The 21,763-nt window shown below is 48.7% G+C and overlaps 4 protein-coding genes across 4 annotated transcripts; 3 read left to right on the top strand and 1 right to left on the bottom strand.

The window, feature by feature from the left end:
- Positions 1-3,990: 3,990 nt before the first annotated feature.
- On the top strand, positions 3,991-4,936 carry FOBCDRAFT_203957 (uncharacterized protein; the record flags this gene model as incomplete). Its single annotated transcript, XM_059609093.1, has 3 exons — positions 3,991-4,086; positions 4,127-4,648; positions 4,805-4,936. 3 exons carry the CDS (start codon positions 3,991-3,993, stop codon positions 4,934-4,936), a joined length of 750 nt encoding a protein of 249 aa, XP_059467478.1.
- An 856-nt stretch (positions 4,937-5,792) lies between these two features.
- Positions 5,793-7,044, top strand: FOBCDRAFT_295661 (uncharacterized protein; the record flags this gene model as incomplete). Its single annotated transcript, XM_059611867.1, has 1 exon — positions 5,793-7,044. One exon carries the CDS (start codon positions 5,793-5,795, stop codon positions 7,020-7,022), a length of 1,230 nt encoding a protein of 409 aa, XP_059465304.1. The 3' UTR covers positions 7,023-7,044.
- Positions 7,045-7,421: 377 nt separating this feature from the next.
- On the top strand, positions 7,422-8,209 carry FOBCDRAFT_227387 (uncharacterized protein). The gene has a single exon (XM_059609749.1). The coding sequence runs from the start codon at positions 7,435-7,437 to the stop codon at positions 7,672-7,674; it is 240 nt and encodes a 79-aa protein (XP_059465305.1). The 5' UTR covers positions 7,422-7,434; the 3' UTR covers positions 7,675-8,209.
- A 9,451-nt stretch (positions 8,210-17,660) lies between these two features.
- On the bottom strand, positions 17,661-21,746 carry FOBCDRAFT_276514 (uncharacterized protein; the record flags this gene model as incomplete). Its single annotated transcript, XM_054705455.1, has 4 exons — positions 17,661-19,085; positions 19,139-20,469; positions 20,644-21,121; positions 21,189-21,746. The coding sequence occupies 4 exons, from the start codon at positions 21,744-21,746 to the stop codon at positions 17,661-17,663; spliced, it is 3,792 nt and encodes a 1,263-aa protein (XP_054561430.1).
- Positions 21,747-21,763: the final 17 nt, after the last annotated feature.

The following is a 21,763-nucleotide window of genomic DNA, read 5'->3' on the forward strand; positions in this document are numbered from 1 at the left end:
GCCATCGCTGCACGCTTTGACTTGGAATTGATCCAGTACGACGCGGTCAACGCGTTTGTGAACGCTAAGCTAGACAGGACTGTTTTCATGCGCATGCCACAGGGCTATCGGAAACCAGGAATGATCCTGATGCTCCGGAAAGCGCTTTACGGGCTAAGGGAGTCGCCACTACTATGGCAAAGAGACCTCACAGCTACCCTACAAGAACTTGGATTCAAGACCGTTCCACATGAACCCTGCTGTATGACCAAAGGAGCAATAATCATCTTCTTCTATGTTGATGATATCGTTCTGGCGTACAAGAAGGAGAGAAAGAACGAGATCCAAAGTATCATAAACAAATTACAGAACAAATACAAACTCAGTGGAGGAAAACCATTGCAATGGTTCCTCGGGATTGAAATCATCAGAGACAGAGAGAAGAAACTCCTCTGGCTATCACAATCCGATTATCTTGACAAGATTGCTAACCTTGTTGACCGGACAGATTATCGACATGAAACCCCGATGAAACGAGAAGAGCTACTAGCGTACAACGAGCGAGCTAGCCTACCATCTATCAGACGCTACCAAAGAAAGGTCGGATCGGTTCTATACGCAGCAGTCATCACACGTCCGGATGTTGCATTTGCAGCGGCCAGACTTGCCAGATTCAACGCAAACCCCGGACCTCACCATCACGCAGCGGCAGACCAGGCACTGCTCTATCTTAGAAGCACGAAAGCATTGGCACTGCAATTCGGTGGAGATGATACATTCAACGTAGCCAGCGATGCTTCGTTTGCCGACAACACAATGGATCGCAAGAGCTCTCAAGCATATGTTATGAAGCTATTTGGCGGTACCATTGGATGGAGAGCCAACAAGCAAGGCACCGTGACTACCTCGACCACAGAGGCGGAGCTCCTTTCACTTGCCCAAGCTGCAAAGGAAGCAATGTTCATTTCAAGACTGATCAAAGAATTGGGGATCAAATTGGATGACGAACGGATACGAATCCAGTGTGACAATCAGCAGACCATAAGGCTGGTGAACAAGGATATTGGAAAGCTCCAAACCAAACTCAGACACGTCGACATTCACAACCACTGGTTGAGGCAGGAAGCACAAAGGAAAAGAATTCAAGTGGAATATCGACAGACAACGGACATGATCGCAGATGGACTCACGAAGGCTATGAATCATGGACAACTTCAAAAATTCGTCAAACAGATTGGCCTGACTGACATCACGGAGCATCTGATGAACAGACGCCTCCAGAATCTCGGAGAGGACGAAATTTCAGAAAGACTAGCTAGACTGGAACTTCATGTGTGAGCAGTTTCAGCCAGTAGGCCTCAACTGGGGGGGTGTGTTAGATTGGCGGCTGGGAATGGGCTCCACTTCCCTTACTGCAATATTATTCTTGTATCCAAAAGAGGGGTTTCACCCCTCTTTGACAGACTGATCAAAGAATCAAGTCGACGATCAATAACATCACAACATTCTGCTCCACACTTGGATACACTCACCCCATCGTATTCGTGCGTATCTAACAGTTACTGTTCAGGTCATGTTTACCAGAACGAGAAACGGTGCCCGTTTTATAACACAGTGATCCGTACCCATGCTGAGTTCATTGCGCGTAGGCAAGAGCCAATCATAGGTAACGTATATGATAAGCGAGTTGGCCAGATAAGCGAGTTGGCCACAAATCTCAACCTTCTCAATTAAACATGCGATAAAAACACCATAACCTATCTAATCAATTCTAACTAGCTACTTTCCTCTTCCTCAGATATCACAATTACCTCTTGACAGGTCCGTATATTATGTCCGGCCTTGCCGCAAGTCCCACAGCGCCGAACCCTCGGTCCCTCTGACCTTCTGCGACCACCACTTCTCGAGGATTCAGCCACTACCTGTGTATCTACATCTATCTGATCAATTTGACTCTGACCATCCCCTATAGTCATCTTCCCACTATTCTGTAGGCGTGTTCTTTTTATCCTTTTATTCCGGTTAAGTGTTGTATTCTCTTCTCGAAGGTCTCTGACCTCAGCCCATCTCGTGCATATTTTCCTTCAATGCCTTAGTATTAGATATAATAGCATTAATAATTGACTCTGGAGAGCTGCTTTTATGTCCTCCGATTCGTCTTGGAAGATATTCTGAATGAGAATCAGCTTCATTGATAGTCCTTGGTGTCTTTGGGGTCCAAGGTCGAGCCTGGCTGGTATCCTCTTTGGCAGGCGTTGGAGTCCGTAGCTGCACATCAAGCTTCGATATCACACTTTCCGGATCAAAAAGAACAAGCCCGGCTCCTCTAAAACCTCCCTTGATATTCTTCTCAGTTATAGTAGCTTGAAAGGCGGCATAAAAGGCCCGGAAGAACTCGGTCTTGGTACTATGGTTTATAGAGCGTCTCATTAGATGCTCTATTTCTCGACTATAGGCCTTTTTCAGCGGCCCAAAGCAACCGACATCAAGAGGCTGAAGTAGATGAGAGGAGTGAGGAGGCATACGAAGCGGGATAATCTTCTTTTCCTTGCAGTATGCTTCAAAGTCGGCCGAGTGATGACATTCGTGACCATCAAGGATTAGAAGGCGATAAGTACCAACTGATTGGTTGTTTGTATGCTCACGGAAGTGTTTAAGCCAGTTGAGGCCTGTCTCGTTATCTGTCCATCCATTTTGGGTTGTGGCAATAGCCCAATCGGTCGGGAGGCTGCTTCCTTCATACCAATTGCGAAGGTGATGCTTGCCCGCAACTACAATGAATGGCGGAATGGCCCAGCCTTTCGCATTGATCGCTTGAATTACTGTAACCCATTCCCGATTTCCAAGCTGCACTGATTTTGGCTTTCCACGCCTCTCTGCACTTGTGGCTACTTTGCCGGTTGAAATCATACCCATCATAAAGCCGGTCGCATCAAAGTTATAGATATCATCTGTATGGATACCATATTTCGCAATCATGTTCTGCACGAGCTCAAACCACTTGCGAATAATAGTCGGATCTTCACATCTGGCTCTCTGATAGTCATATCACCGCTGGAAACGCATCTTAAGCTCTGGTTGTCGCCTGATAAAATTGATAGCCCTAGTCCTACAGACCAAAATCAATTGTTGTACAATTGATTTAATTTACCCCACTTTACAGGGGGTAGAATTGACTTTTGACCGGGGGTAAACTTGAATTTCGAAAAATGGACTAGCATTGGGGTAAGCCCGATTTTGACATAGAGGTTAACTTGGATTTCTGATTGGTGCTTGGCTACACGTTCAGGCAAGACAACACTTCAACAGCAGCGCGTCAAGTTCTGACTCTGGTTTATCAGCATCTATCGCGACAAATGTGACAGCTAGCCAGCGATTACTGTTAATTATATTCAGGATTGATTCGTCAGACCATGGCACTCAAGCCTATAACGGAGCTTGGCCCTTCTAACCCTATATACCCGTTTATGCTTCTTTCTCAATATCGGATTCTCGTTTGTCAGAAGTGCCAACATGCATGCTTGGCTAACGAAGTCGCCACACACCTTGCCAAAAAGCATCCTGGGATAGAGCTGGGGACTCGGCGCAGACTGGTAGACGATGCCAAAGTGATACCGAATCTGCTACAAAGTCGGGTCGAACTACTACTGTACAAAGGACCATCAGAATCCCGTCGGGTTGTCTACTTTTCGTCCGTGCCAACCCTGAGCCCCTCCGACGTTTTCCCGAATAATCACCCTTAAATTCTACACTTTCCGTCCGTGCACATCAATATGGTAACCAGGTTCAACAAAAACAACCTGTTGTTTATATACTTTTTACCCGTGCACATTCATGCTTCTCCTTTCCCACTTTCATCCCGTTCCTTCTACCTTCATATACCCTATTGTTGAACTCGAGTACCGGTTATATGAGGAGGCTCGATTGTTTGAGAAACGCATCAAGTATAAGCAGGTTATCGTGGGTATCCTGACCAAAGAAGTGTGTGTGGAGGTTGGTTAGCCTACCATCATGGCGGACCCAATGGGAGCCGAGATCGTGGTGGAGCAGGACGCCCCTTTTTCGACGCCAAAGCGCCCGAGTCGGGTGGTGAAGCCTACGAGCAAGGTCCGAGACACGGCGCGACAATTGGAAGATACTGCCATAGAAACGCGACGAAACACCCGACAGACGACGCGAGAAGGTGCAGCGGTTCATGACAGTCACGTCCGGCAATGCCAAGGCCGAGCCAACGCCAATGGATTGGATTTACGAGGCACGTACGTACGGCATGCACATACGATTTAATACACCGGCGGGGGGGACAATCGATTGGGTTGGGGACCGCATTAAGCACCGCCGAGTGCAATTCCGGATGGGCGAGTTGACGGAGATGTTGCATTCGTTGAAGGACGAAGCACGAGGGTTGTTGACAACATTGGCCATGGTGGACGATGTCAGCCAGTTACCGCAGATCCCGTGGTCGTCATTCGAAGATGACCACAGCGAAGATAGAGTAGGTTATTCGTTTTTAGAAGACGACCGCAACCATACGTGGTTAGAAGCTGGCAAGAATTGGGGTATACGGCGAATCACCGATTCCCCAGGCCGTCGGAAGATTTGGTTCGACCACGGGAGAGAGGACGGGAAGCCGTTCCAAGCCAGAGCAGTACAGTCATATGGGCAGACGGTAAAGGAGTTGATGGAAAGGATGTTTTTGTTAACATCGATTTTTTACCCACTCAAACTGGACACTAAATGTAGTATAAAACTTATCAACATTATATAAATACATACACTGTAGCCTTTAGACTCGACTTATTTATATTTTTATAAGACCTTCTAGCTTGTTGTTGGTATATTCGTCTTGGAAGTTGCTGACCTCGTCGTCGGCCCCAAGCTTTGCAGCCAATCAGAATTTAGTGGTCAAGATGTGGCCGTTTTGGGATATGTGGGACCGTCACTCAGCCAATCATGAATTTCGTGGTCAAGATTCATCCATTTTCAGAAGCGTATCGCCGCTAACTCATATAGGGCCTACTCAAGAATTACTAGCAGAAACGCATTGCGTTTCCTGTTTTTGACCAATCATCGTCTAGCATTTTCGCCCCATATTTCCCGGATGGAAACGCACTGCGTTTCTTGGACCGCACTCATGAAATTAGAAAACCTAAAACACGAAACGCGTCGCGTTTCCGTCGGCTGACCCTTGTCGTGTTCAACTGGACTACTTCGGACCTAAAAAAACAACATTCATTACCATCTTCTATTAAACTCACATGTTTTCTAGTATCTAATCTATCTCCGCCATTCCATCCTCTCAATTACATTTATATATGCTTAGTCATAATGGCCAGCTCTTCTATTCATAGGCAACAAAGTCACCCCACTTTACCTCCAGCAAAGCTGCAGAAGCTCGAAAGGCTCAGCCTTTATTACAAGTTGCCGGAAGCAGCTATTATATGTACTAAATGCGGATTTGATTTGAGTCCTAGACGCGCATCGGAGCATCCGGGCAAAAAGCATGGCATTGCCAGATCTGCTCGGCATGGCCTCAAGCCCCTCCTGTCCTCACTGAACCTCCCAGATCCAGACACCTTAGCCCCCAGGCCTCATGGATCACGACGTCACCCGTACCTTGCCGTACAAAAAGGCCTGTCTTGTAAGCACTGCGGTCTCCACTCTGCTAGTAGGAAGGTTTTGGAGGATCACCTCAGGGCCGAACACAGCGACAAGTTGGAATTCACAGCTGAAAGAAAAGTCGACAGCACTGGCTGCGAGACCATATCCAACAAGAAGTTCTGTTCCAGAGCTGGACAGCGAATAATACTCGAATGTCATGGCTCGTCAGCAATGACGACGACGTCAACAGCAGGTCTATACCCAGCAGCATTCTTCTACAGGCTAGTCCTGATCCAATTAAGCTTCTTGCTCAGAAGCTGTTCACTGAGGAGCATGTTCGGTTGGAAAACCAGCAGAGTGGAGGTCGAAGGTCGTGTGGTAGAGAGACGCTAGCTTCTTCCGCCTTACAGACCAACTGGCTGCGGCGTACAGGCTGGGAAACAACATTTAGAAAAGCGCGTTGTGATGTTCTAGTTCGCCTCACGGCGCTACCTCACTGCACGGATAACCGACCCTTGCCTCTCGGTGTCGTTGAAGGAGACGCCATCATCAGTCCGGCGCGTGATGAGCGAAGGTTATTATTTATGATGGCCGCGCTTGATCATCTCCTGGATCAATGCGGTGAGACAGTCCGGACAACGGATGTATGTTTGAGAAGGTGGCTCCGCGGCAGGTTTCCAGACCGTCCTTACAAGATGCCCTTCGAATTGGTTGCAAAGTCATCTTCCGAGAAGGTTTACCGGAAAGAACTGAAGCGCTTTGTCTGTTTCTGGCTCCGATTATTTCGGTTATTGCCGACGACTTTTCAGAAGGTTACAGGGCATGGGCTAAAAAAGCATCAGTTCAGAGTCCTACGGGAGCTTTGGGTAGATGACATATGGAAGTCTGGAGAACATGTTGATGTAGACCCTGCTGCTGACAAGGATGGAGGATACGATGGGGACGAAGGGGAGTATGAGGATCAGGATGATGATGAGGATCAGGATGATGATGAGGATCAGGATGATGATGAGGATGAGGACGAGATCCAAGATGATGACGAAGGTGAAGATGATGAGGGTGAGGACGAGTTCCCAGATGATGACGAAGGTGAAGATGATGAAAGATACAACGAGATTGAAGATGAAAGTCAGAAAAGGGTGGTTATGAACACAGGTGATCCATCTGATGCCGAGGTAATTTCCACTTGGTCTTCGAACAGTCAAGAGGATCACCCACAAGACCCTACTACAATGATTACCGCGAACATTGCGACGCAATGCACATGTTCTGGTCCGTGCACGCTAGACGTCCTTCCAATTTCCCCGGATTTGCGTCGTAATACATTCTTTTCGTCCGTGCACGCTTTCAGGGTTCGCGGAGCTACGGTGGAACCCCTATTATTTCTGCATCATCAGACAACGTTGACTTTCCTTTCCTTCCCGACCAAGCTGAAATTTTGAAGAACATTCGATACGTGTTTGCCATTGCCTCACCCTACTCTTCTATTCCTAATTGTCGTGTACCCCTAATTGCCGCGTATCCCTGTTCACTTCTGAAGTGACTATCTATCTCCGGTTTATTCCCATGCAATCCATACTATTCTATGTGCCGTATTGTGCCTAACGGTCGGGCCATTGTAATGTACTCTTTGGAATTTTGCGGTCACGGTACTAGCCATTTTAGGATTTCGCGGTCAAGTCTATGGCCAATTAGAATTTAGCGGTCATAACTTCTACCTCTTTAGCTTTCGCGTCCACCGCGCTAGCCTATTCAGGATTCTGCGGTTATCTCAGGAGTAAATTCGATTGATGGGGCTCCCAAACCTCCTCCACTTACTTTCCACTTTCCACTCGCGTCTCTCCTTACGTCGCCATGCCACAAATATCCACCAAACGCGGTCGACCCCGCAAGTATGGCTCTAAAGAAGAGAAGGCGAGACAAGACGTTATCGCGAGGCGTGCTCGACGACGGCTTCAGTCGACAGCAGCTCGGGACAATACCCGATTCAAAATTTACACAACTTCAATGGTGAAAAATAAGCGACAACCCAGCAAGCCAAGAAATATGCCCACAATCTCTGGACTATCTCGACGTTCTCGCAAATTCTGCTAGCTCGCTGCAGCAACCGGATACCTCAGATCATAGACCCTCCGTGTTTGAGCCTGAAGAATCTATTTTTCTCCGTGAAGGTCTTAACACGCCGGCTACAAGGATTTCTCTTGCGACACGTACCGCATCATGCGAAATCATCGACACCCAACCGAATCCGCCGGAACCTATGAAAGTAGGTATAGTGTCTTCTTGCGATGCATCGCACGATGCCAGTTTTGCTTCGCTCGATGACAGTGACACGTACTCAGCGCCAGCCAGTCAACCGGAGTATGCCAGGTACCGCAAGCGGATGGGCAGCCGAAGTCTTCGATGGCGAGGCTGCGGGGGCATGGCGGGTTGATTTATTCCTACTCGGTTGTGGCCTCAGCAATAAGAGAGCATTATAGTTGACATATGGGGACAGAAGCGCGCCTTCATACGTGGGCAATTCAAGCATGTCATACAAGGACCGGAAGGCCAGTATCCCCTCAATTTTCGAAAGGCTCCCGCCAGGTCACTCAAGGGATGTCTGCCCAATTAAAATGCAAGAATTGAGGGTACATTATTCCCTACCTAAATTAGCCTAACGTGCATGATAAGCGAGTGCTCCAGACAAGCAAGTGCTCCACTATACTGTATAATATAAAGGCAGACTACCCTATAGTATTTAAAACCTTAAATAAAATAGTTAAAACTCTAATAAAAATATTTTATATAATAGTATAGCTAGCTTTATTAAATTGTATTTTTTAAAGATTTTTAGCTATTTTATTTTATATAGAGAACCTTAAAATACAGTGTTTTTTACAGTGTAAATAAACTTTAAGGTTTATAGCTATATAAGATTTTTTTTTAAAAATCTTAAAAACTTAATATAGCTTACTTTAGTACCTATATATAAGCTATTAAAATTATAGCCATTTTGGGCTTAAGTTAAGCTTTTTATAAGCTTTTTAAAACTGAATTTTAAGGTGTATAGTGTGACGGTTGGGTTTCCAAACAGGTAAACTAGTCCGTACTAGGTTTATGTTTGCAGATAACGTAGGGCGTGATGCTGAGCGATGCGAAGTGTCACGTTTCTTAATGATCAAGTAATGCGTGTTAGGCTTATTGATGTAAAGATGCTTTATTGATAGCTGGTGAGCTAAGTTCTATGAAAGTGCAAATGAATGTGTTCTATATACTACTGTGTGTGATGTGAGGACGACGATATGTGCGGACGCTGTCGTCCTTGGGACGCTTCGTTCCATGGGACGACGGCGTCCCTACGCTGGTCGTCCCTGCATGGTTGCATCGTGATTGGTTCTTGAAAGGAGTGAAATTGTGGGGTACACGTGACGTAACCGCTGGGGTCGTAACACGATCTCTCCCCTCCGTTGGGCCTCGTCCTCGAGACCTGCATACCCTGTCCATCCCGAATTTCACTTGGTGCGTTCTAACCTAAACCTTTCATCATCATGTCGCGAAATGTCTGACCGTGTCTCCAAACAGTATTCTCGCAAGACCCACGCGGAACGTGAGTTAGAAAAATTAAAAAAGGAGCGTGACGTTGCCAAACTTGCTGAGTCCGTTGCGTTGTCCGGCGAGCAAGCGGATATGCCGTGCACCCGTTGTTTTAGGGCAGGTAATGGGGACAAATGTTTGATGTCTCCCGATTCCAGTCGTTGTAGCGAATGTGTGCGCAAGAGAAAACCTTGTGATGGTACGCGGGTGGCGTCCTCTCGTGAGTTCTTTTCTGTGTTTTCTTGTTTGTCGCTGATTGCTTTTAGTATCTTCCCTTATGAAGCAGGAGAAGAAACTGGAGGTGGATGAGGATGAAGCGAGCGATGACCTTTTGAAGCTTCATGAGGAAATGGCGGCCTTGCAATCTCGTCTTGCTGCGGCTGCTGGGCGTCTGTCTCGTATCCGGAAGATTCGTGCTAGGGTGAAGGAGAAACGTTCTGAGGCCACTCGCCGTGGTCTCCAAGAAGTCGAGAAGGAGGATGGTATCTTGTCCATGTTGGATGCTCATGAAGATGCCGTGGTGCGTGATCTCCAGGTGGATCATGTTCCTAATGATGTTGACTGGTCTTCTCTTGGTTTGGGGGATGATTTTCTGAACGCATCGCCTTTGTTTGATTTTGGTGAAAGTTCTTCAGGAGCCGCTGGGCACCAACAAGGTGCTTAGTTGGTTCCCACGTATTCTCGCTTTCTGGGTAGTTTTTCCATTTCACCAAGTATTCCTTTCTGCCGTTTTCTTTGCGCATCTTCCTGATTTCTTCTGCTTCGTATACCTCTGGTCCTGTGATTTGTCGGGGTTCGTTGCCGGTCTTGACATGTATTGTGTCGGCGGCTGATTCTAACATCGAGATATGGTAGATTGGGTGACATCTGATGTTCGGGGGTAGATCTAATTCGTATCTGTCTTCCCCTGTCTTCCGTTTGATCTTAACTGGTCCTAGGTACTTGTAGTCCAGTTTGTGACTTGGTCGGTCTGTTTTGATGTTTTTGGTGGATAAGTAGACCATGTCCCCTTCCTTAAAGGTTGGTCCCTTCAACCTTTTAGGGTCATAGTGTCTCTGCATCCTTTTTCTGACGAATTCTAGCTCTGTCTTGAGTTCGTCGTGTATTTCCTTCAGCTTGTCGCTTGCGATAATGGCTGCGGGGTTCACATTCTTGGGTTCTTGAGCGTCGTAGTACGCGTTTGGGGTGAATCCGGCGTTTGCGTCGAACGGCGTGAGTTTCGTACTTTCGTTGTAGGCGGTGTTGTAGGCTAGCTGGGCGTTCGGTAGTTTCTCAACCCAGTTATCCTGTTCGTAATTGATGTAACACCGAAGGTACTGTTCTAGCACTTGGTTCATTCGTTCTGTCTGTCCGTCTGCCTGTGGTCTGAAAGCCGTTGTGAGCCGGTGTTTGACTCCCATGAGTGCCATAAGCGATTGCCAAAATTTAGAGGCAAATGTCGGTCCTCTATCCGATAGGATTTCCTTGGGTAATCCTCGTTCTCTTACTACCCTGTCGTAGAAAATGTAGGCCATGACTTCTGCGTCCGTTGCCTCTCTGTAGGGTAAGTAGATTGAGAATTTCGTGAGTCTGTCCACGATAACCATGATACTGTCGTAAAAGATTCCGGTTGAGGGGTCTTCAGATAACGGTAATTTAGTTATGAAGTCCATAGTGATTGAACTCCATGGTCGTTCTGCAACTTCGATTGGTTGTAGTTCTCCGTAGGGTTTGTGTCGTCGTGCTTTCGTTCTAGCACAGACATCGCATTGTTTGACAACCTCTTCTACTACCTTTCGTGTCGTGCGATATCCTTGCTGTAATAGCCGTTTCAGGGTCTTGGTGACCCCTGGGTGTCCATGTAGTGGATGTGCGTGGAATTCTTGGATAAACTCTTGTGGATCTCCTGGAATTTCTTTGGTGTCTGCTGCTTGTATCCATCCCAATGTTTGCATTTGTTGGGTGAATCGGTATTCTCCCTTTTCGTTCTTTTCTAGCACTTGTTCTCTTGCTTTGGTAGTGCCAGTGTCGTAATCTGGTCGTCGACTGATTGCGTCTGCTCTTCCATTTTCGGATCCCTTGCGGTGGATGATTACAAAATCAAATTCGCATAGGTACTCTGCGTAGCGTAATTGTCGTCGGTTGAGTTCGTGTGTCGTGGCGAAGTACGAAATATTTTGATGGTCGGTGTAAACCTTGACCTGATGTCTACTTCCCATTAAGTAATGTCTGAACTCCTTGAAACAGTTGACAATTGCTAAGAACTCCTTGTCGTAGATTGGATAGTTAAGTTCTGCTCCGTGCAACTTGTGTGAATAGAAGGCAATAGGGTGCAATTTTCCTGTGTCGTCTCGTTGACCGATTTGCCCTCCTAGTGCGAAATCCGATGAATCCGTCTCTAGTTCGATTTCCTTGTCGGGATCGAACATCGCTAGTACGGGTTCGCTGAGGATTGATTGTTTGAGCCCGTCGAAGGCTTCTTGTGCCTTGTCGTTCCAGGTGAAGGGCTTATCCTTCTTCGTAAGTTCTGTTAAGGGGTTCGCGATCTTGCTGAAGTCCTTAATGAATCGTCTATAGTAGTTGGCAAAGCCTAAGAAGGCTTGCGTTTCTTTGACGTTGTTGGGTACTTTCCATTCTGCTACCGCGGATATCTTCTTCTTTTCCATTCGGATTTCTCCGGGTGTGATGGTGTGTCCCAGGAAGTCTACCTTCGTAACGTGAAAGTGACTTTTCTCTGGTTCGACCAATAGCTTGGCGTCTTGTAGTGTTTTCAAGACCTTGTGGACGTGTTCCTTGTGTTCTTTTTCGTTGTCCGAGAAGATTAGGATGTCGTCCAGGTAACAGACTACAAAGATGTCGAGGTATTGTCGAAGTACGCTGTTGATCATCCGCTGAAACGTTGCGGGTGCGTTGGTGAGACCGAAAGGCATTACCAGGTATTCGAACAGTCCGAATCTGGTTCTGAACGCCGTCTTCCATTCGTCTCCTTCCTTGATACGGATGAGGTTGTACGCGCCTTTAAGGTCTAGAGCTGTGAAGATCTTTTTGCCTTGTAACCGATCCTTGAGTTCCGTGATGAGCGGAAGCGGGGTTCGATCTTTGATGGTTTTCGCGTTGACCGGTCGGTAGTCGATGACGGGTCTATCCTTTCCGTTTTTTTTTTGGTACAAAGAACATGGATGATGCTGAGGGTGAACTAGATTCCCTGATATAGCCTTTTGCTAGCATCTCGTCGATGTATTCCTTCTGTACTCGTAGCTCTTTTTCGTTGAGCGAATACAACTTCTGAAATGGTAAGTTGTCGTCTGTGAGATTGATTTCGTGGTCCCATTGGCTGTGTTCGGGGACTCCTGTTTCTAATTCTTCTCTGAACAGTTTGTCGTATATCCGGTATTCTTTCGGAATGTTTTTTAGTCGGTCCTGGCTTGTCGTTGGTGGTTCGTCCTTTCTTGGATCTTGTTGTTGGAGAATGCCTAGGATTTCTGTTTTATTTCTTTGGCCTTTCTTGTGCTTGTGTCGTACTCCTTTTGGAGGTGGTGGAATCTTTGTTCCATGCCGGTCCACGCTTTCTCCTTTAGTCGTGGATTGAGATCTCTTCTTGCTCATCGTGATCGTTTTACTATCGCTGTCGGGGTCACTGGGGAAAGTGATCTGGCCGGTCCTCCAGTCGATGTGCGGGTTTTGTCGTCTAAGCCAGTTCATACCAAGTAGAATGTCCATATTCTCTCCCAAAGGTATGATGTCGAAGCTTATCCCTTGATTCTTTCCTCCGATACGGACCTTGAGGTGATCAATCTCTTGATCCACAATACCGTTGTTGTAATCAAAGTACTGTCCTTCCGCATTCACAAGTCGGTATGACAGTCGCTTCTTCTTCCATGGTAATCCTAGCTTTGTGACTATTCTTGGGTCGATGAAGTTCTTCTTTGCTCCACTATCGATCCATGCGTTTAGCCATCTTCCCTTGATCTGAGCTCGTAGCACTAGGCGATCGGGTTTGTTGTCTTGTGTGGCTCCCAGAGCACTTGTAGGTACGGGTCTTGTCCGTCCTTGTCTGGCGCTTTCCTGTGGCTCTGTTGTTACAGGAAGCGTATCTCTTTTCCCGAGGCGTCCTTGTGAGTTTGTTCGCAGTCGCTGTCTGCGCATTCTTCGCCGTCGGTGCAATCGTTGCTGAATTCGTCGTCGAATAGTCGCTGTTGAAAGCGTATTTCCAATTCTTCGTATTGTTTTTCAGATGTCTTTAGACGTGCTTCATATTTTTCGGATTCCGTCATCTGTCTGTCATGTAACGCTCCGATGTTTTCGAGGTATAGTTGGTGACATTTTTCCGGATCCGTACATCCTTCGATGTGATCCACCTCGCTTAGTTCTTGTCGTTCTTTCATGAGTTCTAACTCATATCTGCACCATCGTCGCCATGCTTTCTTTTGTTCGTCTGTTGGCTTCCCTCTGGTGTCGTGAGGTTTTTTGAAGAATTCCTCTATGGCTTCGAGTTCGCTGTCTGGCATCGTGTCCTCCGAACTGGTGTCGTCGATTGAAGCCTGATCGAATCCTTCGCCGAAGTCGATGGATTTGAAGGTGCTTCCTTGTTTCGCACATTCTTTCAAGGTCAAGGCTTCGAGTTCTTTTTCAACTTCTGTGATTTCCAGCGTCATTTGCTTGATTCCTTCGCAGAGGTTCTTGTTCTTTTGGATCTCGCGATAGTACGGCATATGGAACCGTAATTCCACTACTCCGAGATTTTCGTACCATAGGTGTACTAGGTATCCTTCTGTTTCAGTTGCTAGGTAGGGCTTGTCGTTCGGTGTGCCAGGAATCGTCACAGGAAAGCAGTCGTTGTCTTCCTTGTTTTGTCTATGTTCCTTACACCAATGATATTTGCATGAGAGCCACGATAGTTCCTCATGTTCTGAATGCGTTGGAAATGTTCTTACATCGTCCTTGACGTTGAACTTTGGTTCCCTGTGGAGTGGGTTTGTAGCAGTGTCCATGTGGTAGGCGCGTATGTTCAGGGGTGCGAGTTTGTTTGTTTCGCCATGTTCTCTGGCTTCCTGGGTGTACCTGTCTTCGGGTGAGGTCCACATCCTGCTGCCTGTTTCGTCGAACAGTTGTTCGTAGGGTTGTTGCCATTTCTGTTCCAGGCGTTCATCTTGTTTGCGGAGGTATCGTGCGGTTTCTCGTGCTACTCCTCCTCTGTGTCCCATGTGGCGGGATTGTCGATGGTGGTAGGTGCGGATCTTTGCTCCTGCCTCTCGTGCCTTTTGGAATGCCTGCTCGGTGTCTTGTAGGGTGACTCTAACTGGGATATCATCCACTTGTTTGAGTACTTCGGGTTGCTTGCCCTTGTTAGGGGTAGCGTCCTTCCCTTGTAGACCCTCTAGGTATTCCTTTGTTCCTTGTTTTGAGAGTCTTTGTTCTCTCATCATGCCTAGGGTTTCGGTGGGTGCATCTTGTGTGCTATTCTTCTTGTCTTGCTTGTATTTTCTGTGTCGGGCGTTTGTTCGTTCTCTGTATTCAGGATCGTCGCGAAGTTTCTGTTTTCTCCTTTCGTTGTATTCTGCCATCCTTTTGCGGTATGCTTCTTCGTCTCGCATCCTTTGTGCATGCCTTTCTCTCTGGAGTTGATTTTGGATTTCCCTAGTTCGTGGTTCTGGTTTCTCTTTGTTTGCTTCCTCGTAAGTGGGAAATATATCCCGGGGCTCTCTGATTGAGCTGTCCGGGTGCGGGTTCCATTCTTTTGCTGGCGTGTAGTCTTCATACAGGGCGGTGGTTTCCGCCATGTCGTACAGACTTCGTGTCATTCCCAGTGTCTGGGTCTTGATGGCCATCTGAGGGTCCTGTTCGTTAGTTGCTCCTAGTGTTTGCTTACCTCGATTAGGGTCTCTAGGTTTCTTAGGTTCCGGGCATTTGCTGGCCATATGTCCCATCCTGTTGCAATTGTAACACCTGATTTTGGACATGTCGCGGGGTCTTCTGTTGTTGTCTCGCTGTGTGGCCCCGAGGACCATGGGTCCAGGCTCAGTTCCGTGTTGAGTGTCGACGTGTCTCTTGCGTCCTTGATTGGCATTTTGCTGTTTGGTGTTCCACCGGGGGTTGTATGATCCTCCGTGTTTCTCAGCCTGTTTTTCTTTACGTCGTTCATACTGCTGGTTGTCGATTTCTACAGCGATGCTGGCAAGTTCGTTTAAATCCTTGGGCTTGGGCCTAATGTTCACCATGGCATCCTTTACTTCGGACTTGAGTCCCAAGTATACCTGTGCCATATGGGCCTCTTCGCCCCAGTTTAACTTGGCTGCCTGGTAGCGGTATTCAGCTAGGTAGTCTGCAGCTGATCCTCTTTGTTTGAGTTGCCGGATCTTCATTTCCGCCATTCGTTTTTCGTCCATGATTCCGAAAGCATTCCTGAGTTCGGATTCGAAATGTTCGTATTTCTCATAGACATATTTGGTCATTTGCTTCCGTTCGTGGGGTGGATTATTGACATAGTCGCGGATGATAGGCTCCATCATTCGTAACGCCTTGTCCTTGAGGAATCCCATCCCGTGTCGAACCCTCAGTTCCTCGGTGGTGAACTGAATCGGGTAGTACATTTGGTAACTCCGAAGGCTGGTGAGGAATCCTTGTAATTTATCGGCGTCGCCGTTGAACGAGTCAGGCTGACGGGGTCTAAGGATCTCTCCAGGGTCTTTTCCGGTAGCAGTAAGAGCTGCGGTGTGTTCGATATGTTCCTTGTACAGCTTCTGACTGTTCTCAGCTGTTTTTCCGAGTGACTCTGCAATCTCGGCGAGGTCGGCCACCTTCTTCTCCAAGGCCTCGATCCTGTTTTGCGCGATCTTGGCGTTGTTTTTGGCGTTGTCCAGGAGGGTGTCATGCTGTTTTCCCAGGTCACGAAGTCTTTTCTTGAGCTTCTTGACTTCGTCCTCATGGGAATTCGGATGAATAGGAGGACTCTGTATCTCGTCCTCTTCGTCCGTTTCCATTGGGACCTCCTGCAGTTCCTCTGCGAGGGGTCGTGGTTCCTCAGGGGGAGTAACGTGCTGGGCACGTCCTGCGGTTGAAGGGCGGTTTGGAGTAGCAGGTGCCATTGCGTGGATATTGCTCAGCGTTACGCGGTACGGTCTGAACAAGAGCTATCAACGTGTGACGGTTGGGTTTCCAAACAGGTAAACTAGTCCGTACTAGGTTTATGTTTGCAGATAACGTAGGGCGTGATGCTGAGCGATGCGAAGTGTCACGTTTCTTAATGATCAAGTAATGCGTGTTAGGCTTATTGATGTAAAGATGCTTTATTGATAGCTGGTGAGCTAAGTTCTATGAAAGTGCAAATGAATGTGTTCTATATACTACTGTGTGTGATGTGAGGACGACGATATGTGCGGACGCTGTCGTCCTTGGGACGCTTCGTTCCATGGGACGACGGCGTCCCTACGCTGGTCGTCCCTGCATGGTTGCATCGTGATTGGTTCTTGAAAGGAGTGAAATTGTGGGGTACACGTGACGTAACCGCTGGGGTCGTAACATATAGGGTAGTGGAGCACTTGCTTGTCTGGAGCACTCGCTTATCATGCACGTTCTGATAGATGTTCCAACAATATTTTGAGTTACAAATCGCGACATCACACTGCTCACCCCCAAATTGATTGATGCCTCTTCCTCTTTAATTGAGACCTCTTCTTATTTTTGCTGACCAGCGCGAAAGGCTTCCTTAAGCTTCTTGACCTTGGCTGCCCAACCCGCTGGCCCTGAAAACCAACGCAATTAGCTTCTTTTTTCCCTTCGGACAAGTTTATGCTGTGCCATAGGCGTAAATTCGTCTCAGGTCTTTAGGTTCTCCTCATGTACCTGTCATGTAACAGGGGCTATGTGGGGCAAGGTACTTTCGGGAGCCTTTCGACAATTGAGGGGATAGGCCATCGGGGAAAAGTGGATACAATTGATGCCGAGCCGGCCCGTAACATCCGGGGCGCCTTATCAGCGGAACCTGGCTGACGGGGTCAAGTTGGAACAACCGCTTTCCGCTCGAGACCAAAATGGGTGCCCCGGACGGCCAGGAAATAGGCGCCGTCTGACAAGCAAAATTTATTTATCCGTAGCCGCCAGCCTCTATCTCAACGTAAAATAAAGCAGTAACCAAACGAAAACTCCATCCACGGAATGTCCCATGTCTTCCAATGTAAAAGAAACCACATATCACATGATTCCCGGCGCTAGACGGTTCTCGTTTGGTCTAGAAGGCAAGAACGTCTCAGTCCGTTCCAATATAAATTTTGCTTGGCCCCTACTATCCTCAGAGATCAAAGTGAAGGGAAATTAAAGACAAAGAAATAACGATCGCGCTTCCTATAGCACACTTGAAGCTCAATGAATACAGGGCTAATTGGTCAAGGTAGGAAATAGTTCCTAGCCGGGGCTTCCTGCTTCCAAAGCTATAGCAGCTTCGCGACGTGGAATCAAACATACGTAGATCACTGAGAACCGGAAAAGGGCTGCTTGTAACCAAAGAGGTCATTATGCCTGCCTCCGCTCTAAGTGAATTTCATCACCAGTACACGACCTGAACGACAGCCGATAGCGACCGTTGATCCCACCACAGCCGATTTCATCATTCGATACTCCGGAGGTAGCCAAAGCATCGCCTTTCCATCTTTTACAATCCATACACCGTCGGTGCTTATACCCCAACCAGAGTGGCGAACACCCCATAAGGTTAGGTCAGTCGACTGATTGTCGATGCAAGGCGGTAGAGCCGGGAGATCCAGGTTCAGAGGTCCAATGTCGGTAAAGAGGAGAGACTTTGTCATCGGATCGAATGAAAGGTGGGTAATCACCTGGTCAATCACGAGCGTCTGCACGCACGCGCCCGTTGTCGCATCCCAGACCTTGACCGTCTTATCGCGCGAGCCCGAGGCGAGCCACTGGCCATCCGCCGAGAAGGCCACCGACTTCACCGAATCGTCATGGCCTTTGAGCGTCTGCACGCACACACCCGTTGTCGCATCCCAGATCTTGACCGTCTTATCGTCCGAGCCCGAGGCGAGCCGCTGGCCATCCGCCGAGAAGGCCACCGAGCTCACCGAACTATGATGGTCCTTGAGCGTCTGCACACACGCGCCCGTTGTCGCATCCCAGACCTTGGCCGTCTTATCGCGCGAGCCCGAGGCGAGCCACTGGCCATCCGCCGAGAAGGCCACCGACTTCACCGAATCGTCATGGCCTTTGAGCGTCTGCACGCACACACCCGTTGTCGCATCCCAGATCTTGACCGTCTTATCGTCCGAGCCCGAGGCGAGCCGCTGGCCATCCGCCGAGAAGGCCACCGAGCTCACCGAACTATGATGGTCCTTGAGCGTCTGCACACACGCGCCCGTTGTCGCATCCCAGACCTTGGCCGTCTTATCGCGCGAGCCCGAGGCGAGCCACTGGCCATCCGCCGAGAAGGCCACCGAGTTCACCGAATCGTCATGGCCTTTGAGCGTCTGCACGCACGCACCCGTTGTCGCATCCCAGATCTTGACTGTCTTATCGAGCGAGCCCGAGGCGAGCCGCTGGCCATCCGCCGAGAAGGCCACCGAGTTCACCCAACGCTCATGGCCCTTGAGCGTCTGCACGCACGCACCCGTTGTCGCATCCCAGATCTTGACCGTCTTATCGAGCGAGCCCGAGGCGAGCCGCTGGCCATCCGCCGAGAAGGCCACCGAGTTGACCAAACTGCCATGACCCTCGAGCGTCTGCAGGCATGCATTCCAGTCTGATCCCACGCTCGGCTTTAGTGTGATCCAGTTCGGCTCTTCTTTTTTGAAGAGCTCTCGGATTAGGCTGCGGGTGGGGCTAAACATGAGTGCTGATGCATAGACCTGCAATGGAGCAATTTCCATAGCCCTCTTGTGAAAAAGAATAAAGCGGCGCGCATCTCGGAGTAGTTCGGTCAATGGCTGTGCTTTCGTGTGTCTCTGTGAACATGTTAGGTCGCCTCAAGCATATGGATGAATTCACGGCAACTCACTACTAAAACCTCGAGCTTCAGAACTGCCAAAACTCCCTCTGACATACTGCGTAAGAGACTAAGAGACTCTAGCCAATGCAGGTACTTCTTTTTAATGAAGTCATGGACGACGCCGCCGTCTTGTAGGGCGCTGTCGCTCATCTTCGCCTTGGATCCTGAGTCATTAAGATGGTCAACCCAGTAGACACAAGGATATCGAACCGAAGCCAACGGGTCAGGGTCGGGTGGCGAAATCTGATCGATGTGAAACCCTGGGGCGCTTACGCTGTAAATATCTCGTCGAAGGGTCTTTGACAGAGCTTCCAGTGACCTCGAGAAGATAGCATGGTGCTGGTGCGCAATGCCAGAAGGTAGGATTTGTTCGGACGCATTCTTGAGCAGGAAATCTTTAGCCGATTGATGCACAAAATATATGATACCTTGTCTAAGAGTCAAGAAAGATCCGCAGAGCGCGATGATTTCTTCCAAGTCATTGTCGCTTAGGTCCTCGACCGACTTATCAAGAACCCTCAATTCCTCCAAGTCAACAGGACGGTAGACGAGGGAGGCAGTAGCTAAGATCTTCTTACAGCGGTCGGAGTCGTTTCCTTCCAAGTCATGAATATATTCCATCATTCGCATGTAGAGAGGATTCAGCCCTGGAGGAAACTCCTTCACCGTAGCCCAAGCGTTCCTTGCTCGGGCCTTAGGAAGGGCAAGCTTCTGACAAACTAAAGCTACCCAGAGGAAAGTGCCGTCGGCATTGGAAGTTAAGTGATTCTCGATGGCGTGTCTTGTTTCCTTATCGTATTTCTTGTCACGTGCCAGTTGATCCACCTTGTATCCAATGTACATATCAACAGCCTTGGAGATTGAGTCCTTGTTCAACTCGAGGGGCAACCTGACCTTCTGCTTCGCACTGTCAAGTTTATCCTCAATGTCTGGCCAGTTGCGACTGGATATGATCCACTTGACGCGGGATGAAGGAGTGGATGACGATTGAATGATGAAATCAAGAAGCTGAGGTCGATCTGTAATGCACTCGTCAAGGGCATCGACGACCAAGACTGCATCTTTCAAAGTGGGGTCCTTCAGCATGTCTGTGAGTATCTCGACCAGAGACACCCAGACATTAATGCCTTGGAAGAGTTTCTCGCCCGTAACATCGTGCTTGGACCGGACGTACGAGATGAGCGATGGTTGCTGGATGATGAGGAGGTAGATGAGGCCACGCAGCACAGACGCCGCATTGCTTAGTTGGGCCTCAGTGGCCTGGCAGAAGAAATAGGAAAGGAGACTGTTAGGTTCCTTCTCTAGCTCGTCGATGATGCCGCACAGGAGCATGGTCTTGCCTTTGCCAGGGTCACCCTTAATTCAGAGCAGCCGGCTCTGCGGATCGTCGCGAAATTGCTGGAATTTGGCGTGGTCAAGAATCCAGCGATAAGAGTCCCTGAGCAGGCCACCCTTCGTGTCTTGGACTCGCTTCTTATCCTCGCGTGGATCAGTCACGTGCAGATCCTGCATACATTTCTCGTACTTGGCGTCTTGGTATCTCTTCTCTTGCTGTCGTGTTTGATCCTTGATGGCCGAATGGATGCCCTGGAGATTCATCTCCAGAGCGCTTGCGGTGTCGGTGAGTTTCCGGAGATAAATCTTGCTCTGTTCAGTGTTGTATTGATCCGAGTCTGTTCGAACAGCAGCCTCGGCATCTTTGATCTCGTCGAGCTGGCCAGCCCAGTCATCCAGTCGGAACACATCCCTCAAGACCACAGCAGCCCAATTGCGGTGGTAAAGGCAGACGCTCTTCACCTGATACGAGAGAAGTTTCTCGTATAGCTGCACAACGTGCTTCTCCAGTTGGGCACGCAGTCCCGCGGAGGACTTCTCTGCCTTATTTTCATCGAGAAGCAGGGACACCAAGTTCCAGTACCACTCCATTCTCGACAGGACGTAGGCGATGCCTTGGCGATTGTAGCGTGCCTCAGTGACGGGGTTCGAAAGGATCTATCAAACTGTTAGCGAGGGATCATCCACCGTTCTCTCTTCAGTTGGGAAAACTGATATCACACACCTCTAGTCCAAGGCAGACACCGACCCAGGCTATGGCGGCTTCCGGAGCGGCCTGTACCGCCTTGTCCACTATTCCCCTCACCGCTTGCACTGCTTGTAAGCCTTCATCGATTCCTCGCTTAATAGACGCTGCTTTCTGCGTCCGGTCTAGTCCACCCTGGACCAACTGCCGCATTTGGTGGCGTCGTGTCTCGCGAGCCACCCCTATCTCGTTTTCCGTTGATTCGCAATTAACAGAGCTCGGGTCGTTTCCATGGAGTCCAACTGATAGGATTTTCTCGTACGCTTCGACCAGCTTGGGCTCGCTCGCGTTGAGCTCGTCGTAGGCCTGGTTCCACAGTCGCTCTTGTAGATTCGGCAGCGGCAAGGCTTCGGTATCTGTCGAGGTAGGTGGAGAAGGCGTTGGCTGAGATGTTGGTTGAGTTGCTGGTTCGGATGCACGCTGAGGCGGTGTCGGCGAAGGTGTTGGTGGTGAAGGAGCCGAGGCGGATTCTTGGTGAGCGGGCTGCAATAGCCTTCTGGCCTTGAATTTGGCTTTCTTAAACAAGCTAGGCGCCATCTTCACAGAGATGACAC

The sequence above is a fragment of the Fusarium oxysporum genome, chromosome VII (assembly GCF_013085055.1).
Source record: "Fusarium oxysporum Fo47 chromosome VII, complete sequence".
Taxonomy (NCBI): domain Eukaryota; kingdom Fungi; phylum Ascomycota; class Sordariomycetes; order Hypocreales; family Nectriaceae; genus Fusarium; species Fusarium oxysporum.

Coding starts and splice junctions, on each gene's coding strand:
- FOBCDRAFT_227387 (XM_059609749.1), top strand. CDS start 7,435: ATGCCACAAATATCCACCAAACGCGGTCGACCCCGCAAGTATGGCTCT.